The following is a 14,305-nucleotide window of genomic DNA, read 5'->3' as shown; positions in this document are numbered from 1 at the left end:
TGCAGTGGATTGGGAAGCAGCCAGAAGCAGAAGGTCCTGGAGGTCCTAACCTCCTGAGTATAGAATACTTTAAGCTGGAAAAATATGATTCAAATAAAATACAGTAGATTTGTCCTTTGCTTGATTGATGTCAAACATGAAAGCTGTTTCTTTTTTTATATATATTTTTAAATTTCAGTTATTGTGATGTGTTGTCCCATACAAGCAACGCCTACCCCCACACAGACACACTGGTTGGGATCACACGTCTCTACACTGTACACTGAGCTGTGCAGCCACTTTATGCTTTCTTTCATGCTCCCCCCCTCCACCATAATTGAAAACAGTTTTCCACACGCTCTCATCCACTGTGAGCTCTCTGTCAGTGCTAGTCGGATGTGCAGTTTTTCACGTCCCGGTCCATCTTTGCTGATCTCATGGTAAAGGTGGGCGTCAGTGGGCGGTACCGCTGTTGAGGCCGGCTCATTTTTGCATTGGAGGGAGTGAAAGTTAGAGAGCTGCAGCAGCAGCGGCAGAAGAAGAAAAACAGCTGACTTCAGACTTTGTTTTTACGCACCGTGCTGTTGCTGCAACTTCAGGAGGGACGGTCTTCAACGGAGAGAAGAAAAGTAAGTTCAGCCAGAGCTTGCAGCTCACTTCAAGAATGTAACTAGCCATTGTTACTGAGACAGGAAGCTTGCCTTGAAAGTTTTCTTTACGCCCTAAATTCAGCGAATTAAGAGTCGTTTTCGAGGTCTCAAAGTGCTGAAATATTATTACTGAAGCCATTACTATTGTGTGACTTTGAGCATCACATTGGAACTTTATGTAATATAGGTAAAAAAGTGAGTTAGTTTTCCGGAATTCAAGTTGTCACCACAGCCTCTAAAAACTTTACAAGACTCCTTCCTGGTGATGAAGATGCATCTGAAATTGGAGTGAACATATGTGTCGTACATGTTACTTTGAAGAAAAATTCATGCTAAAAATCCACTGCTGAGTTCCAGAGTGTCTACTTGCAGGGAAGCACTCTCCTCAGCGGTTTAGCAAAGAGCATGAGAAGACTGGCTGACATTCTTATAAACTGACATTTTGACCTTTGCAGCCAATGCACAGCTCTCCTCTAACAGCAGACTACACCTATCTGCAGAAGAGGATAAAAAAAAAAAGGTTTCAGATATCAGGGTGTCCACTTCACTGAAGTTCTTGACATTTTGTTTAACAAAAGCGAGCAAGAAAATTTCGGATCTATTGGTCCGTTTGATTAGAAGCCGCAGAGTGCCTGCAGCTTCACTCAGAAATAAACAAATGATCAGCTGGGGGGGGGGGGAGCCTGCTGTGTTCTTATGTGTCTCGCCTTACCTGAACTTTACCGTGTCCGTGCACACTGACCACGATTTTTTTTGTCATCACAGCGGTTTAGACTCACACATTGAAAGCAGACGCCAAGTCTGTGGGCTTCATTCCATCTGTTCATGTGTGATGTGTGTTGATTCTAGCTTGTGTAACTGCTGCCACGTTACAGTGAGGAGAGTTGAAGGCCTGCACAGTTGATGGATCATATGTTTTCTAACAGATGTTTTTTCCAACAAAAGGACAGGATTTTCCCTGGAGGCCAGCTTTTCTTCACTCACAGAAAACTAGTGGGCGATCACGAGAAATGTTTTACTCAATATAAGTCCAGTAAGTCAGATAGAAATAAAATAAGTCAGTTTTAGTCACTTATTTTTTTTAAACGTTTTAATGCAGATGTCATTATGATTGAGAAAAAATAAAGTCAACATACAGTACCATGAGCTTATAACGTGCGGACATGCACTTTTTTTCCTTTTCCTTTTTTCCTTTTCTTAAACTGCCAACAGAGCTGAACCAACACTAGATTGTATTTTGAGATAAGTCCGGTATTTGCGCACCTTTTAGCTCTGTATTTAGTCTCCACCGCCTCGTGAACTAAATATTTTACTTCTGCTAACGGGCCTGATGAAATCTATGAGAGTATAACCAAACAGTAAATCTCTTAACAGAAACAAGAGTGGAAATCTGTTTAAAGGCTTCACGGTACTGAAGAGAAGTGCAGAGTTTTGTGATTATTCTTTTTGGGGTTGTCATAATGAGAGACCCCTTTAACGTCACACAGCTATTTAATCTACTTTCAGCATAAAAATATTGAAGTGCGGGTTTAGGGAGGCTGTTTGAAGAGGCAGGTCTGTGATTAACAGCCTGACATTTAGTCCCTAGTAGTCCCTAATTCCCATAATGCAGTGCAGCATCATTGTTTGTTAGTTGGTTCACAAAAGGTTTCTCTGTGGACCTTTGTGGTTCTCAGACTGTAAAAGGACTACAAATATCATTGCAATTTTTTCTTCTCTTTTTGGCTTTTCATTAGCTCCAACCAAAATGCGGGTCATCCAGAACCTATATGCTCGCACTGCTGTTCTATTGGTGCTATTAAAGCTGTCAGTTGCACAGTATGAGCACCTCGGCTACCCCCCAGGCTACCCATACCCAGAACAGGAAGAGTACACGGCCCCGCAGCTGGATCCAGACACGCCCAGGATTCAGCTCCGACTTGCAGGGCAAAAGAGGAAACACAATGAGGGCCGAGTAGAGGTTTTCTACAACAACCAGTGGGGCACCGTCTGTGATGATGACTTCAACATCCATGCTGCCCAGGTGGTGTGCAGGGAGCTGGGCTACGTGGAAGCTGTCTCATGGTTGCCATCTTCTAAATATGGGAAAGGAGAAGGTACTGCAGGACTTTTCTTCTCATCAGCGTGGAAACATATTTAACATATATTCAACATATATAACATATATAACATATTTAACATATATTCACAATATAGATGGCATGTCTGGATGAACATGTTATTGATATAACCTTGTTGGCATTATTTTTTCAGTTATGTACTACTATAGTACTTAAAGACAAATAATAAAAAATATTTGTTATTTGAAAATAAAATTCCTTCCCACAGAAGCAAGGATTAATATCTATTTTGTCTCATCAGGACCCATCTGGTTCGACAATGTCCACTGTACTGGCAAAGAAAAGACTTTGGCACAGTGTCAGTCCAACGGGATCGGCATTTCAGACTGCAAGCACAGCGAAGATGTAGGAGTGGTGTGCAGCGACAAGAGGATCCCGGGATTTAAATTTCTCAACACTCTGCCCAACCATGTGGAGGTAAACTTACAAGGCCCAATAGTTCTATCCAACTTTTGTATTTCATGTGTTTGTTAGCTAGGATCTGCTGTGTTTGTTGTTATCTTGTGATGAACACCATTTAAGCCTTAGAAGCCTTTTTAAAGTGTACAAAAAATACTGGATCCAACATTTGTTCTTGTCCAAACAAATAGGTCAACCTCAATCTGAGATCCTGTGTTATTTCACAGCTTTACCAATTAATAAAGCTCTTCCATAATAGAATAGCACTAGCAGTATAACATATGGAGCTGCTGTACGTCAAACTCACCTCTAAAAAAATTAATTTGGTTGAAAAACAGCTGCTGTGGACTAAAAGCCAGCAGCTCTCAACCACTATCTGTCCTATTAATAGTCCTTTCTGAATAGCCTGCATTGAAAGCGCGTTGGGGAAAGTTCACTGGTATTTGTTAGGTGTCAGACTTAAAACTTTCATAGCAGTTTGACTGGAACCTTTAAAAGCCCAGCTGAGCATTGCTTTTGGGCCTGCTAATGGGCTTAGAGCTAATTGCCTCCACAAGCAGAATGTTATCTTTCTGCTCACCGTGCAGGCCTCATAACAGTGCATTCCACTGTTATGAGCAAACTGCAAACCAGAACTAACTCTGCTTCTGTCTTACTGACCTGTTCAGTCGAGTTTTCCTTGTTTCTTTCCAAAAACAAATAGAAGGATTTAGTGTTGTTGATAAAAAAAAAAACTTTCTGAGTCTGTGATCTTGTCCTTCTGACTACAGACTTTGTTAAAGTTACTATGACTGTTGTTATGTCAAACAGAGGTGTGGCAATGTTTTTTGGCAAATTACACTCACCAGCCCCTTTATTACATTATTAGATACACCTGTTAAATTGTTGTTAATGCTGATGTCTAATAGGCCAATCACATGGCAGCAACTCAATGTATTTAGGCATGTAGACATGGTCAGGGCAAACTTCTGAAGTTCAAACTGAGCAGCAAAGTAAGGAAAAAAGGTGATTTAATGGACTCTGAACGTGGCATGTCTAAGTATTCCAGAAGTTGCTGATCTACTGGGAATTTTCCACACGACCAGAGAGCCCCAAAATATCCAGAGAAAATATCCAGTGAATGGCAGTGAAAATGCCTTGTTAATGTAAGGTTAGACGCCTGACTGCTTCAAGCTGATAAGAAGTCAACACTGACTCCAATAACTAGTCATTACAATCGTGGTATGCAGAAGAGCATCTCTGAATGCACATGTGCTATAGCAACGGAAATCACTGGCACACTTTGGATTCCTTAGTACCAACAAAGCATCATTTAAACACCACAGCCTACCTGAGTATTGTTGGTGACCACGTCCATTCCTTTATGACTACAGTGTACCCTCTTCTGAAGGCTACTTCCACCATGATAATGCACCATGTCGTGAAGCTCAAATCCTCTCAAGCATGCTTCTTGAAAATGACAATGGGTCCATTGTTCTCAAATGGCCACAGGCACCAAATACCAAATGTCAATCCAGTAGAGCACCTTTGGGATTTGGTAGAACTCAAGATTTATATCATGGATGTGTGGCCGTTAAATCTGCAACTGTGTGATAGTATCATGTTAATATGGGCCAAAAAGTCTCTTTTATCTAGTGGTATTTGTGGAACGAGCTTTCAATACTGTGAACGACCACTGGAAAAAAAAATAAGCAACAAAGCTTTAGGCAGAAGAATATTCAGCTTTCTTCAGGCTTCAGAGATCTGCTGAGCTTACTTGAACTCCACAACACATTTTTTTCAGACCTCAAATAACTTTGTGTCTTTTCAAATTCTGCTCCAGCGGATTCTGACTTAATTGCAATAGCTTTAGAACTTTTATCAGACTTTACATAGCTCCCTCTAGAGGCAGAAAATGTTTTTTTAATCACATATGTGATCATGCTCACTGTAAAAACACTTTAATTTGTAAAGTTGCATTACAGGATCAGATCCATCTAAACGACTGCCTTAAGTTTACAAGACTAAATATCAAGGTTGTGATTGTTCAGAGAGCCCAGCTGTAGAGCTCTACATGTCTCAAGTCACATTAAAAAAAAAATAAAAAAATCAGACTCAGCTTTTCCACTCACTAAGAGGAATCACATGGGCCTCAGCGTGTAAAACACAGCCAGCTGGGAGCCCCACTCTGCCACACAGCCAGGGCCCAGCTTTATTATCTGGTGACGCACCAGTGTAGGGGCATTCTAGTGTTGAATGGCAGCTATGACGGCATGTCGCTGGGGATGTGGGGATGTGGGCTGGATGTAGGAGCACAGCTGCCTTTTCGAGTGATAGTAAGTTTATTGCAATGTCTTTAACCGTGTATACCAAGATAGCAAGCTACGTCAGTGGCATTACGTCAGGGCAAGCAAAGCAAGCAGTACTTGTCTAGTGAAATCTAAAAATAGATATCAATTAAAACATACTAAAGTAAAGTGTTCTTTCTTGTTTTATCTCAAACAGAGCTCTCTCATAAAGCTTTCCTGCTTGCATCCATCCTTTACATCACTGCCATCTTGTGGCTGCAGTTGCCTATTGTCTCTGGAAGCAGAATTAATTTATCCATTTCCAATTAACAATGTCTGAAGTTTGTCAAGCAGAGCAATCGGTTGTTTGGGGAAGCACACTGCAGATAAACCTCTGATCTTTGATGGGAGACTAGCGTGCTAGACAAGCTGCTGCTGGCCCCACTTTTACTCTACTGATATCAGTTATGAGCTGCACCTAGTATGAAAACAGAGCTAGCTTTATTTAGAAAGTAAACAAGCTGTCTCATTTATCACTATAAGAGTGCTTTCTCTTGCTTTTAATAACTGTTAATAACTTGTTTAGCATGCTAGCAATGAAAGCTTTAATGATGGGGAGATGGAACCCTGCCGTGTCTTTTTTTATTTTAATAAAACAGATAATTTGACTAAGTACAGGCTCCACTAACACTTTCAGATTAACGTCTTGGTTAATCAGTTCGGTTGACCAATGTACAAAGTTTAAGGAGCTGCTTTGCTAATACAAGCTTAAAAATATGTTTATTAAGCATTTTAAATAAAGATATAGGACTTCTGGAGCAGATTAAAAGCTGGTCTGGTCCTCAGCCACTAGAAACCCATAATTTTATAGAATATGATACTTTATTGTAGATTAAACAGAATATAAAGTGTTTAAAACCAGTTCAAACTGAAACATCCTCAATCGATATAAGGGTGACAGGGCGGGACATTTTAATCTGGTCCATTTTGTGTTATTTAAAACTAAAGGAAAATTTATTTACATTTAATTTAATTTTACTTAATTTTTATTTGTTTATTTGTTTATTTTATGGAGCTCTGGGAGGGCCATAGACTCTGCCTACCTTTCTGTAAAAGTTACCACATGCCATTAAGCAAACGTGGAGATGAAATGTGAATCCTTGCATGCACATTTTGGTGAACTTTGCAATCCCTGTGCAGATTGTTGTGTGTGTGTCTGTTTTTTTTTCTTTCTTTTTTATCTTCTCATAGAAAAAAAAGTGTTGTTTTCACTGTGACTTTTTTAAGAATAGCGGAAAAACGCATCTCATTCCACAAATTTGTTCTCTGAGGTATAGATGGATTACAGCAAACATATATTTAGCATTGTGTTTCAGACAGCTGGACAGTAAACAACACAGAGGCACAGCCTGTGCTCAGTCTGCATCTCCAGAAATATTTACAGTGGCATCTCCCTCGTGTTTATGTATTCCTCTCTGGCTTTGAGGAAGCCTGCTGCACTTCAGTTTATGCAGATGTGACTGCAGAGGCTTTTTGAGGCCTGACCTGCGAATGCATTTCATTCCATTTAAAACCAGTTTCAACATCAGTGAGTTTCAGGGTTTATGAAATGTGATTCTTGGCGTTGACCATTGAGGGCTGCTTCATTTATTCAAGTTAGAATAACAGTGATGCAGTCAGATTTGTCAGCCTATTTTTTTCATGTCAGCATTCAGAGAGGGATGGAAAACAGCAGGTAAAAAAAATGATAAGATCAGCCACTGAAACAGGAATATTCTGAGTTGTTTGATTTTATGGAGAAGTGTTAAGTGATCTGCTGCACAAAGGGGCAGGAGGCACTCAGAAATCTCTCAGGAATCTCTGCCGTCCTGTGAAAAACCAAGCACACCTTTACTGCGTCCGCAGGGATTAGTATTGTAAGTAACAGCCAGGTCCTGCTAATCAAATACATTTGATGAATTGATCATTAACAAGTGTGAGCACCTCTATAAAAGAAGCAGTTTTAGCAGTTTTCTGGTGTGTAGCATGCCATAATCCCAGCAACGTCACCCAAGGTCAGCGTGTACAATGACGAGACAAATTGCAAACGACTCTAGAGCTACATCTCAGACTCTACAGTCCCCAGTCAGCATTTTTAATGTTGAAGGTAATGTAAGTATGATTAGAAAAAAACACTGAACAAGTATGGTTTGCTTGGAAGGGTACTCTGAGCAAACGAGAAGACTTCGAGAGCAAAGTTCCCAAGGAGCAAAGTTGGAAGTTTGACCACAATGCACAGCAGTACGTGTGGAGAAACATAGCATATCGACACAAATACTTCATGCCAACTGTCAAGCATGGTGGTGACTTCTTCTACAGCTGCATCCACTGATCACCTGGCAGTCATAGAGTCGACCATGAACTCCTCTGTATACCAAAATATTTAAGAGGCAAATACAAGGTCCTCCCCCGTGACGCTGATAAAGATAAGTAGAAGAGAATTGATGGATGGACAACTAAGTGGACTTCTTGTGCAGATACAAGTATAGTTAGTTCTAGGGGACATAATTAGTTAAACTGTCCATGTAGGGACATAAATAGACCTTTACTATACCCCTTATTTTAGAAGTTTAATATCATTACTATAGGTAACATAGAAAATGCTAACAATCTTTTTTTAATTTTCTGACCTATGATTCCTGACTTGAGATGTCAATAAATAAAATAGAATCCATACATCTAAATCCGATAAGTGAAAGATTCCCTTCTGCTTATTGAATTCAAGGTTGTCCGGGAGTTGGAGCCAATCCCATCTGCCTTTTATGGAACAGCTAGTCTATTGCAGTCTGCAGTCTATTGACAAGCATTTGCACTCACATTTACAGCTATGGACAATCTAGAATCACCAGGACTGCGAGAGGAAAGAGTACCCAGAGAGAGCCCAGGACTTTCTGGACCTTCAAATCTAGAAGGTACTAGAGTCAAACCCAGGACTTTCATGCTGTGTGGACAACATTGCTAATCACCACACCACTGTGTATTGTGATTTTCTCCACTTTTCAGTTTTGACAGTGAGGCATTAATGATGAATGAGTACAGTTCATATATAGTGGAGTTTTCTGTGACGACTGTGATGGAAACAGATTTTGATGATAAGATGCCTCTAAGGCAAATGCTACCTTGCTCAGATAGTCTCTGTTCTTCTGACATATCTTCTCGGGCTCATGCTAGAACAAGCAGGGATGAATTCAGAATTTGGAGATTAATACAAAGCTCTTTTCTGTATTTCTATTTTTTCTTTCACACCAGTTTTAGCCCTCTCACACTCTTTCCCTGCTGCTGTCTTTCTACTAAGAAGATTACAAGCACCCATGAAATCACCACAAGCAGAGTTCTGAGCTCCCATTTTCCTCTCTTTAGTCATTTTTTCCTCCTCTGAGCCCTTGAAGTCAAATCTCCCACTTTCCTTCCCTGTAAACCTCCATCCATGTCGTGGTTCAGCGCCATAAATTGCTTCCTTGTTACCCCTTTGGCATGTTTGTGCTATGGATTAATTCGTGGCTGCCCTTTGTGTCACAGCCTCAAAATGATTTGGACCGTTTCATTATTTTGCTCACACAGCTGGTAGATGTTTCTGCAGTGACGTAAAGGTTTTCGCCCTGAGGCATCACATTCTCACAGAGGATCTCAGGAGGATGTTTAGCCTCTGTAGAGTTATAAATTAGGCGCTCTCTCTGAGATCGGTGTAAACAGGGCCTCTCACGTGCAGGGGAGTTTGCTTTCACAAAAAAAAAGTGATTTCACGTGTAAGGACATTTGTCTTTTTGCTGTGTTCAGACAGTACAAAGCTAATTTACCAGGCACTTGTTGATGGCAATGGAAGGCATGTGTTTGATTGCTCTCTGTTTTCCTCGTCATATGCAGAACAGATTTCTCACATTTAATGCGCTGCAGATTTAGTCTGCCTGTTTTAACACTGCTCTTTTTCTTCCTCTCTATCATAATGTGCAAAATGTGTCACATCAGAAAAATACATTTGCTGTCAGACTAGAAGGCAGACTGTTAGATAGTCAGATATACACATATTCTTATGAGTTTCCAGCTGTGTCACTTGAGCATTGCAGTGGCTTTATTGTCTCTTTGTTGAGAGTGGCTGTGGAGCATGCCATCCTCTAATTGGAGGGTTGGTGGTTCGAACCCTGGCTGCTTCAGTCTGCGTGCCAAAGTATCCTTGAGCTAGATACTGAATCCCAAATTGCTTTAATGCTTTACTTGGAGTGTGATTGTTGGATAGAAAGCACTTAGATGTCACCTTGTGACTTTGGCAGTCCTCTGCATCTATTTTATAGCAGGGTAATGAACTGGATGAGTTTACAGGTTTTTATTTTTTTTTTGTTTTATTTTTATGTGTTTGTGTGTTCTTGACACAAACACAATAAACAGAAAATGATGAAACTACTTACGAAGTGACCTTCTACAGCTGGGTATATTGTCTCAAAGTTTTCCAAAATCTTTCACAGAAATGTGAAATTATGTTACAGTGACATTAATTCTATTTATTTGTCTTCATCAAGTAGTGTCAAAACCTTACATATTTACATAATTTTCTCATTATGTACGCAGCAGTTGCAAGCTCGTTTATATGAGTCCCAACAATATTGCTGCATTTTGTCATCCTGAGTATGGATATAGCCATATAACCTCGGTTCACGACAACAGTCACTTTACCTTATACTGTAAAGGTAAAGACCTTACATTATTAGGAGAAAAGCTCAAAATCAGACCATGCTGTATGAGGAAGCACCTTGCAACATTATGAAGGAATAACTCTCTTTTTGTAGGTAGTATTTTGTGCACACAAAAGAGCAGAGAAAAGTTTAGGTGATGAACCAAAATCTCTGTTCTGTGTCTGTGCCACGTGGCAATCACCAGGGGACTCAGTGTGGAAGTGCCAAGAGCTGCAGTTCCTCAAGGGGCTTGTTGAGATTGGGTCCAAAAGCAAGTGAATCTGCATACTCTTGTGCTAAAGCACCAAATTCCTCAAAAGACAACAACAAAAAATACTTTGCTGCTGACATATGAGGCTGTAGGATATAATTGCCTGATGGCCCCTTCACTTAGAAAGACGTTTGTACTGCACTGACTGCTGCGTTCAGTAAAAATGGCTGAAAATCTGTGTTGTGCTGGCTGCTGCACTCGGTCTGAACTAAGTCCTGGTCATAGCTCATGGTCTTTACGTGTAGAGTATGTGCCTACTCCCTGTGATTCTTCATTTCTATTGGTCGTTTGAAGCAAAAAAAATATAAAGATGGAAGTACCTATCAAGATGCCATCCACTGGTTTCTAAAGTCCTGTTTTGAAGCCTCAAGATTAATGTTTCTGACATCTTGGTTTCAAAAAGTCATAAAAGTCATACCTTCCACAAATCTTTAGCCAGTGAGCAAACAATGGATAATCCCTCATTTTGAAACGTAGTATGGCCAAAATTTTAAATAGAAGTTTAAATAGACTTGTCCTCTGAGCTGTATTTGAGTTATAATACTATAAGTGTAGTTGTCTTGCAGAGTGAAATCCTAGATTTTTGTTTGTATATTAGAAGCACAAACTGGGAGGTGTCTGTCTATGACACACACATACAGATGTATGGATGAAGCTTGCTCACCTGGTTTGCTAGTTTAGGTCATTAGCTAATAACTTATTCTTGATAACTTATCCCTCCATCCTAGCATCACTCTGGACTGTTACAAAAGTAGATGGTAACAACAGTGAAGCTTTTTCCACAGACTGGCGGCCGATGCTGTGGTTGTCTTTCTTTCATATGCTAACTATAATTCGCATGTCAGCATGTAGCTTTTTTTGTACAGGCTTTGGTAAATATTGTTCTGGTGTAAAAAGGCTACCTGCGAGAGCAAGTTCAAGAAATAATCTTAAATTTATGAAAGAAAAGGAAATTTAAAATTGAGCTACAAAACAACAACAAAAAAACCCCCAAACTGGTTATTCTAGCTAAATGCCTGTCTTTTGGCTAACTCTAGTAGCCAAAGAATTAAAAATACTATTTAGATATGCTATTATTTGACAGGAATTACATTAAAATGGATAACTCCGACTATATGCTTGCTCTTGAAGTTCCACAGTGGCTAGGCTATTTTTAGCAGGTTGTGCTTTGTTTGTTTCAGTGGCAGCTGTGTGTGTAAATGGCTGTTTTTAGGCTGGGTTCATTTAATGTGCTGCACCTGCATCAACAGGGAAATGATCAAAAAACACAAATTTAAAATGGTAGTACTGATACAAGACCAAAGAGGTGTTGGCGAATTGGTCTAAATGGCAGTTTCCATTAGGAATGTCAGACTCAAATATTTTTTACCATCTGCTTTCCTGTAAACAGAAACCAGTGCTGAGAACTTTCACACAAGATGAGACAATAGATTCCTCCGAGCCAACTCCTTGTACCCAGCAATCATTCCCAAACGTGCCTTCATTTTCCACATTTTAATGTCACTTCATTTTAGAGCTATATAAAAGGGCTTAATTTCCATTCAATCATTGTCTTTGTAATTTACGCCCCAGTCTAGCTCAGTTGTCATGACTGTGAAACATCTGTTTCCAGTTTGGTTACAAAGGTTCTCTTTTAATGGAGGAATTGCAGACTGCAATGCAACATTCTCTGGATTCTGTAAAACACCAACTTCTAATGTTCCTATTAACATTCCAGCTGGTGGAATTCTGATTTTGAATAAAAGCTGGCTATCAATTAAACATGTTTCCATGTCATCACACAGATAGTGACTTGTAAAAATAATTCTGAAAACAAAGTAATGCCTAAAATTAAAGGTTGTTTTCTACAACTCTCAGAAAGTGACGTTACAACTAAATCCTACCCTGCCAATGAACCCAGAGCCTCGGTATTTCATGGTGGAAGTGAAGTGATTTCTGTGAGCAGAGTTGCTAAAGGCCTTTATTGGAGCCATATGTTTCTACTCTCTATGCACCTTATTGTTCCTTTCAAAAACAATCTGTACTTCACTTTGGGCTGAAGTGAAACTATGTAGTAACAAAAATTGTGTTGTATTTTGTACTCACACATGACTCTGTATAAAATAATGTAACTAAATAAATGGTGGTTATATTTCTTATGAGCCAAACCACGACTAAACCCTGTTGGTTGAAAGACCACAAGCATGTTAGGTATGGTATGTGGCAGCACATCCACAAGCACGCTTCTTCTAGTTTTCACCTCGTCTGTACTCACTACTGCTTACCAGAACTATCTCACAAAGCCATTTTACCCTTTTGAATGTCTTTCAGTCCAGTCATCTGGCCGGTACAATTTTTGTCCTTGTTAAAGTGGCTCAAGTCTTTATACCTCACAATAAAGACAAGAAGTGACTGTATAGCAGATGTCGATTTGTTGGAACTGATGAGGTGTCTGACAATGCCCTCCCTTTAACAGAATAAACCAAAAAAGTGTAACTATATGGAGCCTGCACTCCAAGGTTTCCATTTCAGAAACTGTTTGCAAAAAAACTGGAACAATGTCACAAATTCTCAATTTTGAAATGTTATGCTACTGGGAGGAAGGAGATTGGAAAGAATTTATTCAGTTTGATAGGCTATTTGTTATTTTAACAGTTGATAGATCATCTCCTTCTTACCTTTCAGATGTCATATGTGAGAATTATAGCCTAATACTTATCCAAAACACAGCATTTGTAATATTAAAAGAAAAACAACACTGACAATCCTCTAGGTGGTTGCCAGTGAGCCATCTAGGGTTGTCAGGGTTAGTCGTTAGACACATAGAAGGCTTAACTTTTAAATCAATAGTGTCAAATACATTTAGGCTTACAGTTCTCCATTTGGGGATGCCAAATGAGGGAAAATTCCACTTGAAGGGGTAGAAGTAAAGCTAACCCTATCCCTAAACAGGTCACGGGTGACCTGGAGGATTATTAAAGGTTGACAGTGTTTCTTGAATTGGTTAATTTGTTTTAATTAAACCTGTAACAGGGAGTAGTGGAGGCTCATCTGATTTGATTCATGTCTTTCTCTCCAACTGTCATCCCTAGACAGACTGGCAATGAACCACTTCAGTACCCATAATTCATGGCAGCTTGTTTTAGTCTATGTCTGAAAGCTGACTCGTGTGCAATTTCATCAGTGCAAAATATTTTCATCTGGTTCCCATAATTTTCTGAGGCATAAACATGTTGGTGTATACTCTTACCAGTCTTGGCTGTGCTTTTAGATTAGTCTAATGAGAATTAGATTGATGTAACTTTATTTAGGACCTAACTGTGATCTGTGACCTACCATATATTTCCAAGGAAAACAGAAAATCTGCGTATTTACTGGTGCAAATACTCCAGTACAAACATGCACTAAGGTGTCCTTGAGAGTTAAAAGCAATTCAGATTGTTCAAATGCCAATAAAGTGATCAGTTAAGCTGTTGTCTCAGGTGTCAAATTCAGTGGTAGCATCCAGAAACCATGGAAACGTACGCGGTTCCATGGAATTTGAAGTTAGGAGCTAGCTAGGTCGCTGTGTCCCCAAGTGCAGTCGCAAAAACCATCAAGTGCTACGGCGAAACTGGCTCACATGAGGACCGCCCCAGGAAAGGAAGACCAAGAGTCGCCTCTGCTGCTGAGGATAAATTTCTAAGTTGCTGACCCCTGCGCTAGCGTAATATTAGGCATTAGGCAATGTATTTTACAGAGTTGAATGTGAGGGGTAATTGTAAGAATAAATTTGCATTCACCAACTCAACTGATTCAAAATGTAAAATTTCATCGTTTTAGTTTTTGACAGAATCGCTTTAATGTGATGCCAGTGCTTTATTATAAGACTCCACCAAACCCTTGTTGCCTGTATCATTCCTTTGCTATGTCACATGAAAGCTGCTAAGGGAAT

The 14,305-nt window shown here is 39.7% G+C and overlaps 1 protein-coding gene across 1 annotated transcript in view; it reads left to right on the top strand.

The window, feature by feature from the left end:
* Window positions 1-481: 481 nt before the first annotated feature.
* LOC147316929 (lysyl oxidase homolog 2B-like) overlaps window positions 482-14,305 on the top strand; it is a 47,027-nt gene continuing 33,203 nt past the window's right edge. Inside the window, exons 1-3 of the mRNA XM_086313466.1 lie at window positions 482-608; window positions 2,366-2,725; window positions 2,991-3,166. Coding sequence (XP_086169592.1) covers window positions 2,377-2,725; window positions 2,991-3,166 — 525 coding nt within the window. The 5' untranslated portion in view covers window positions 482-608; window positions 2,366-2,376. The remainder of the gene's footprint in view (window positions 609-2,365; window positions 2,726-2,990; window positions 3,167-14,305) is intronic.

Source organism: Aulonocara sp. 'chitande type north' Nkhata Bay, linkage group LG12 (genome assembly GCF_057382095.1).
Source record: "Aulonocara sp. 'chitande type north' Nkhata Bay isolate Kocher_YH1m ecotype deep benthic linkage group LG12, A_spYH_male_GT1.1, whole genome shotgun sequence".
Classification (NCBI taxonomy): Eukaryota; Metazoa; Chordata; class Actinopteri; order Cichliformes; family Cichlidae; genus Aulonocara; species Aulonocara sp. 'chitande type north' Nkhata Bay.
The sequence above is the reverse complement of the archived record's forward strand: the minus strand, read 5'-3'. Positions and strand labels throughout refer to the sequence as shown.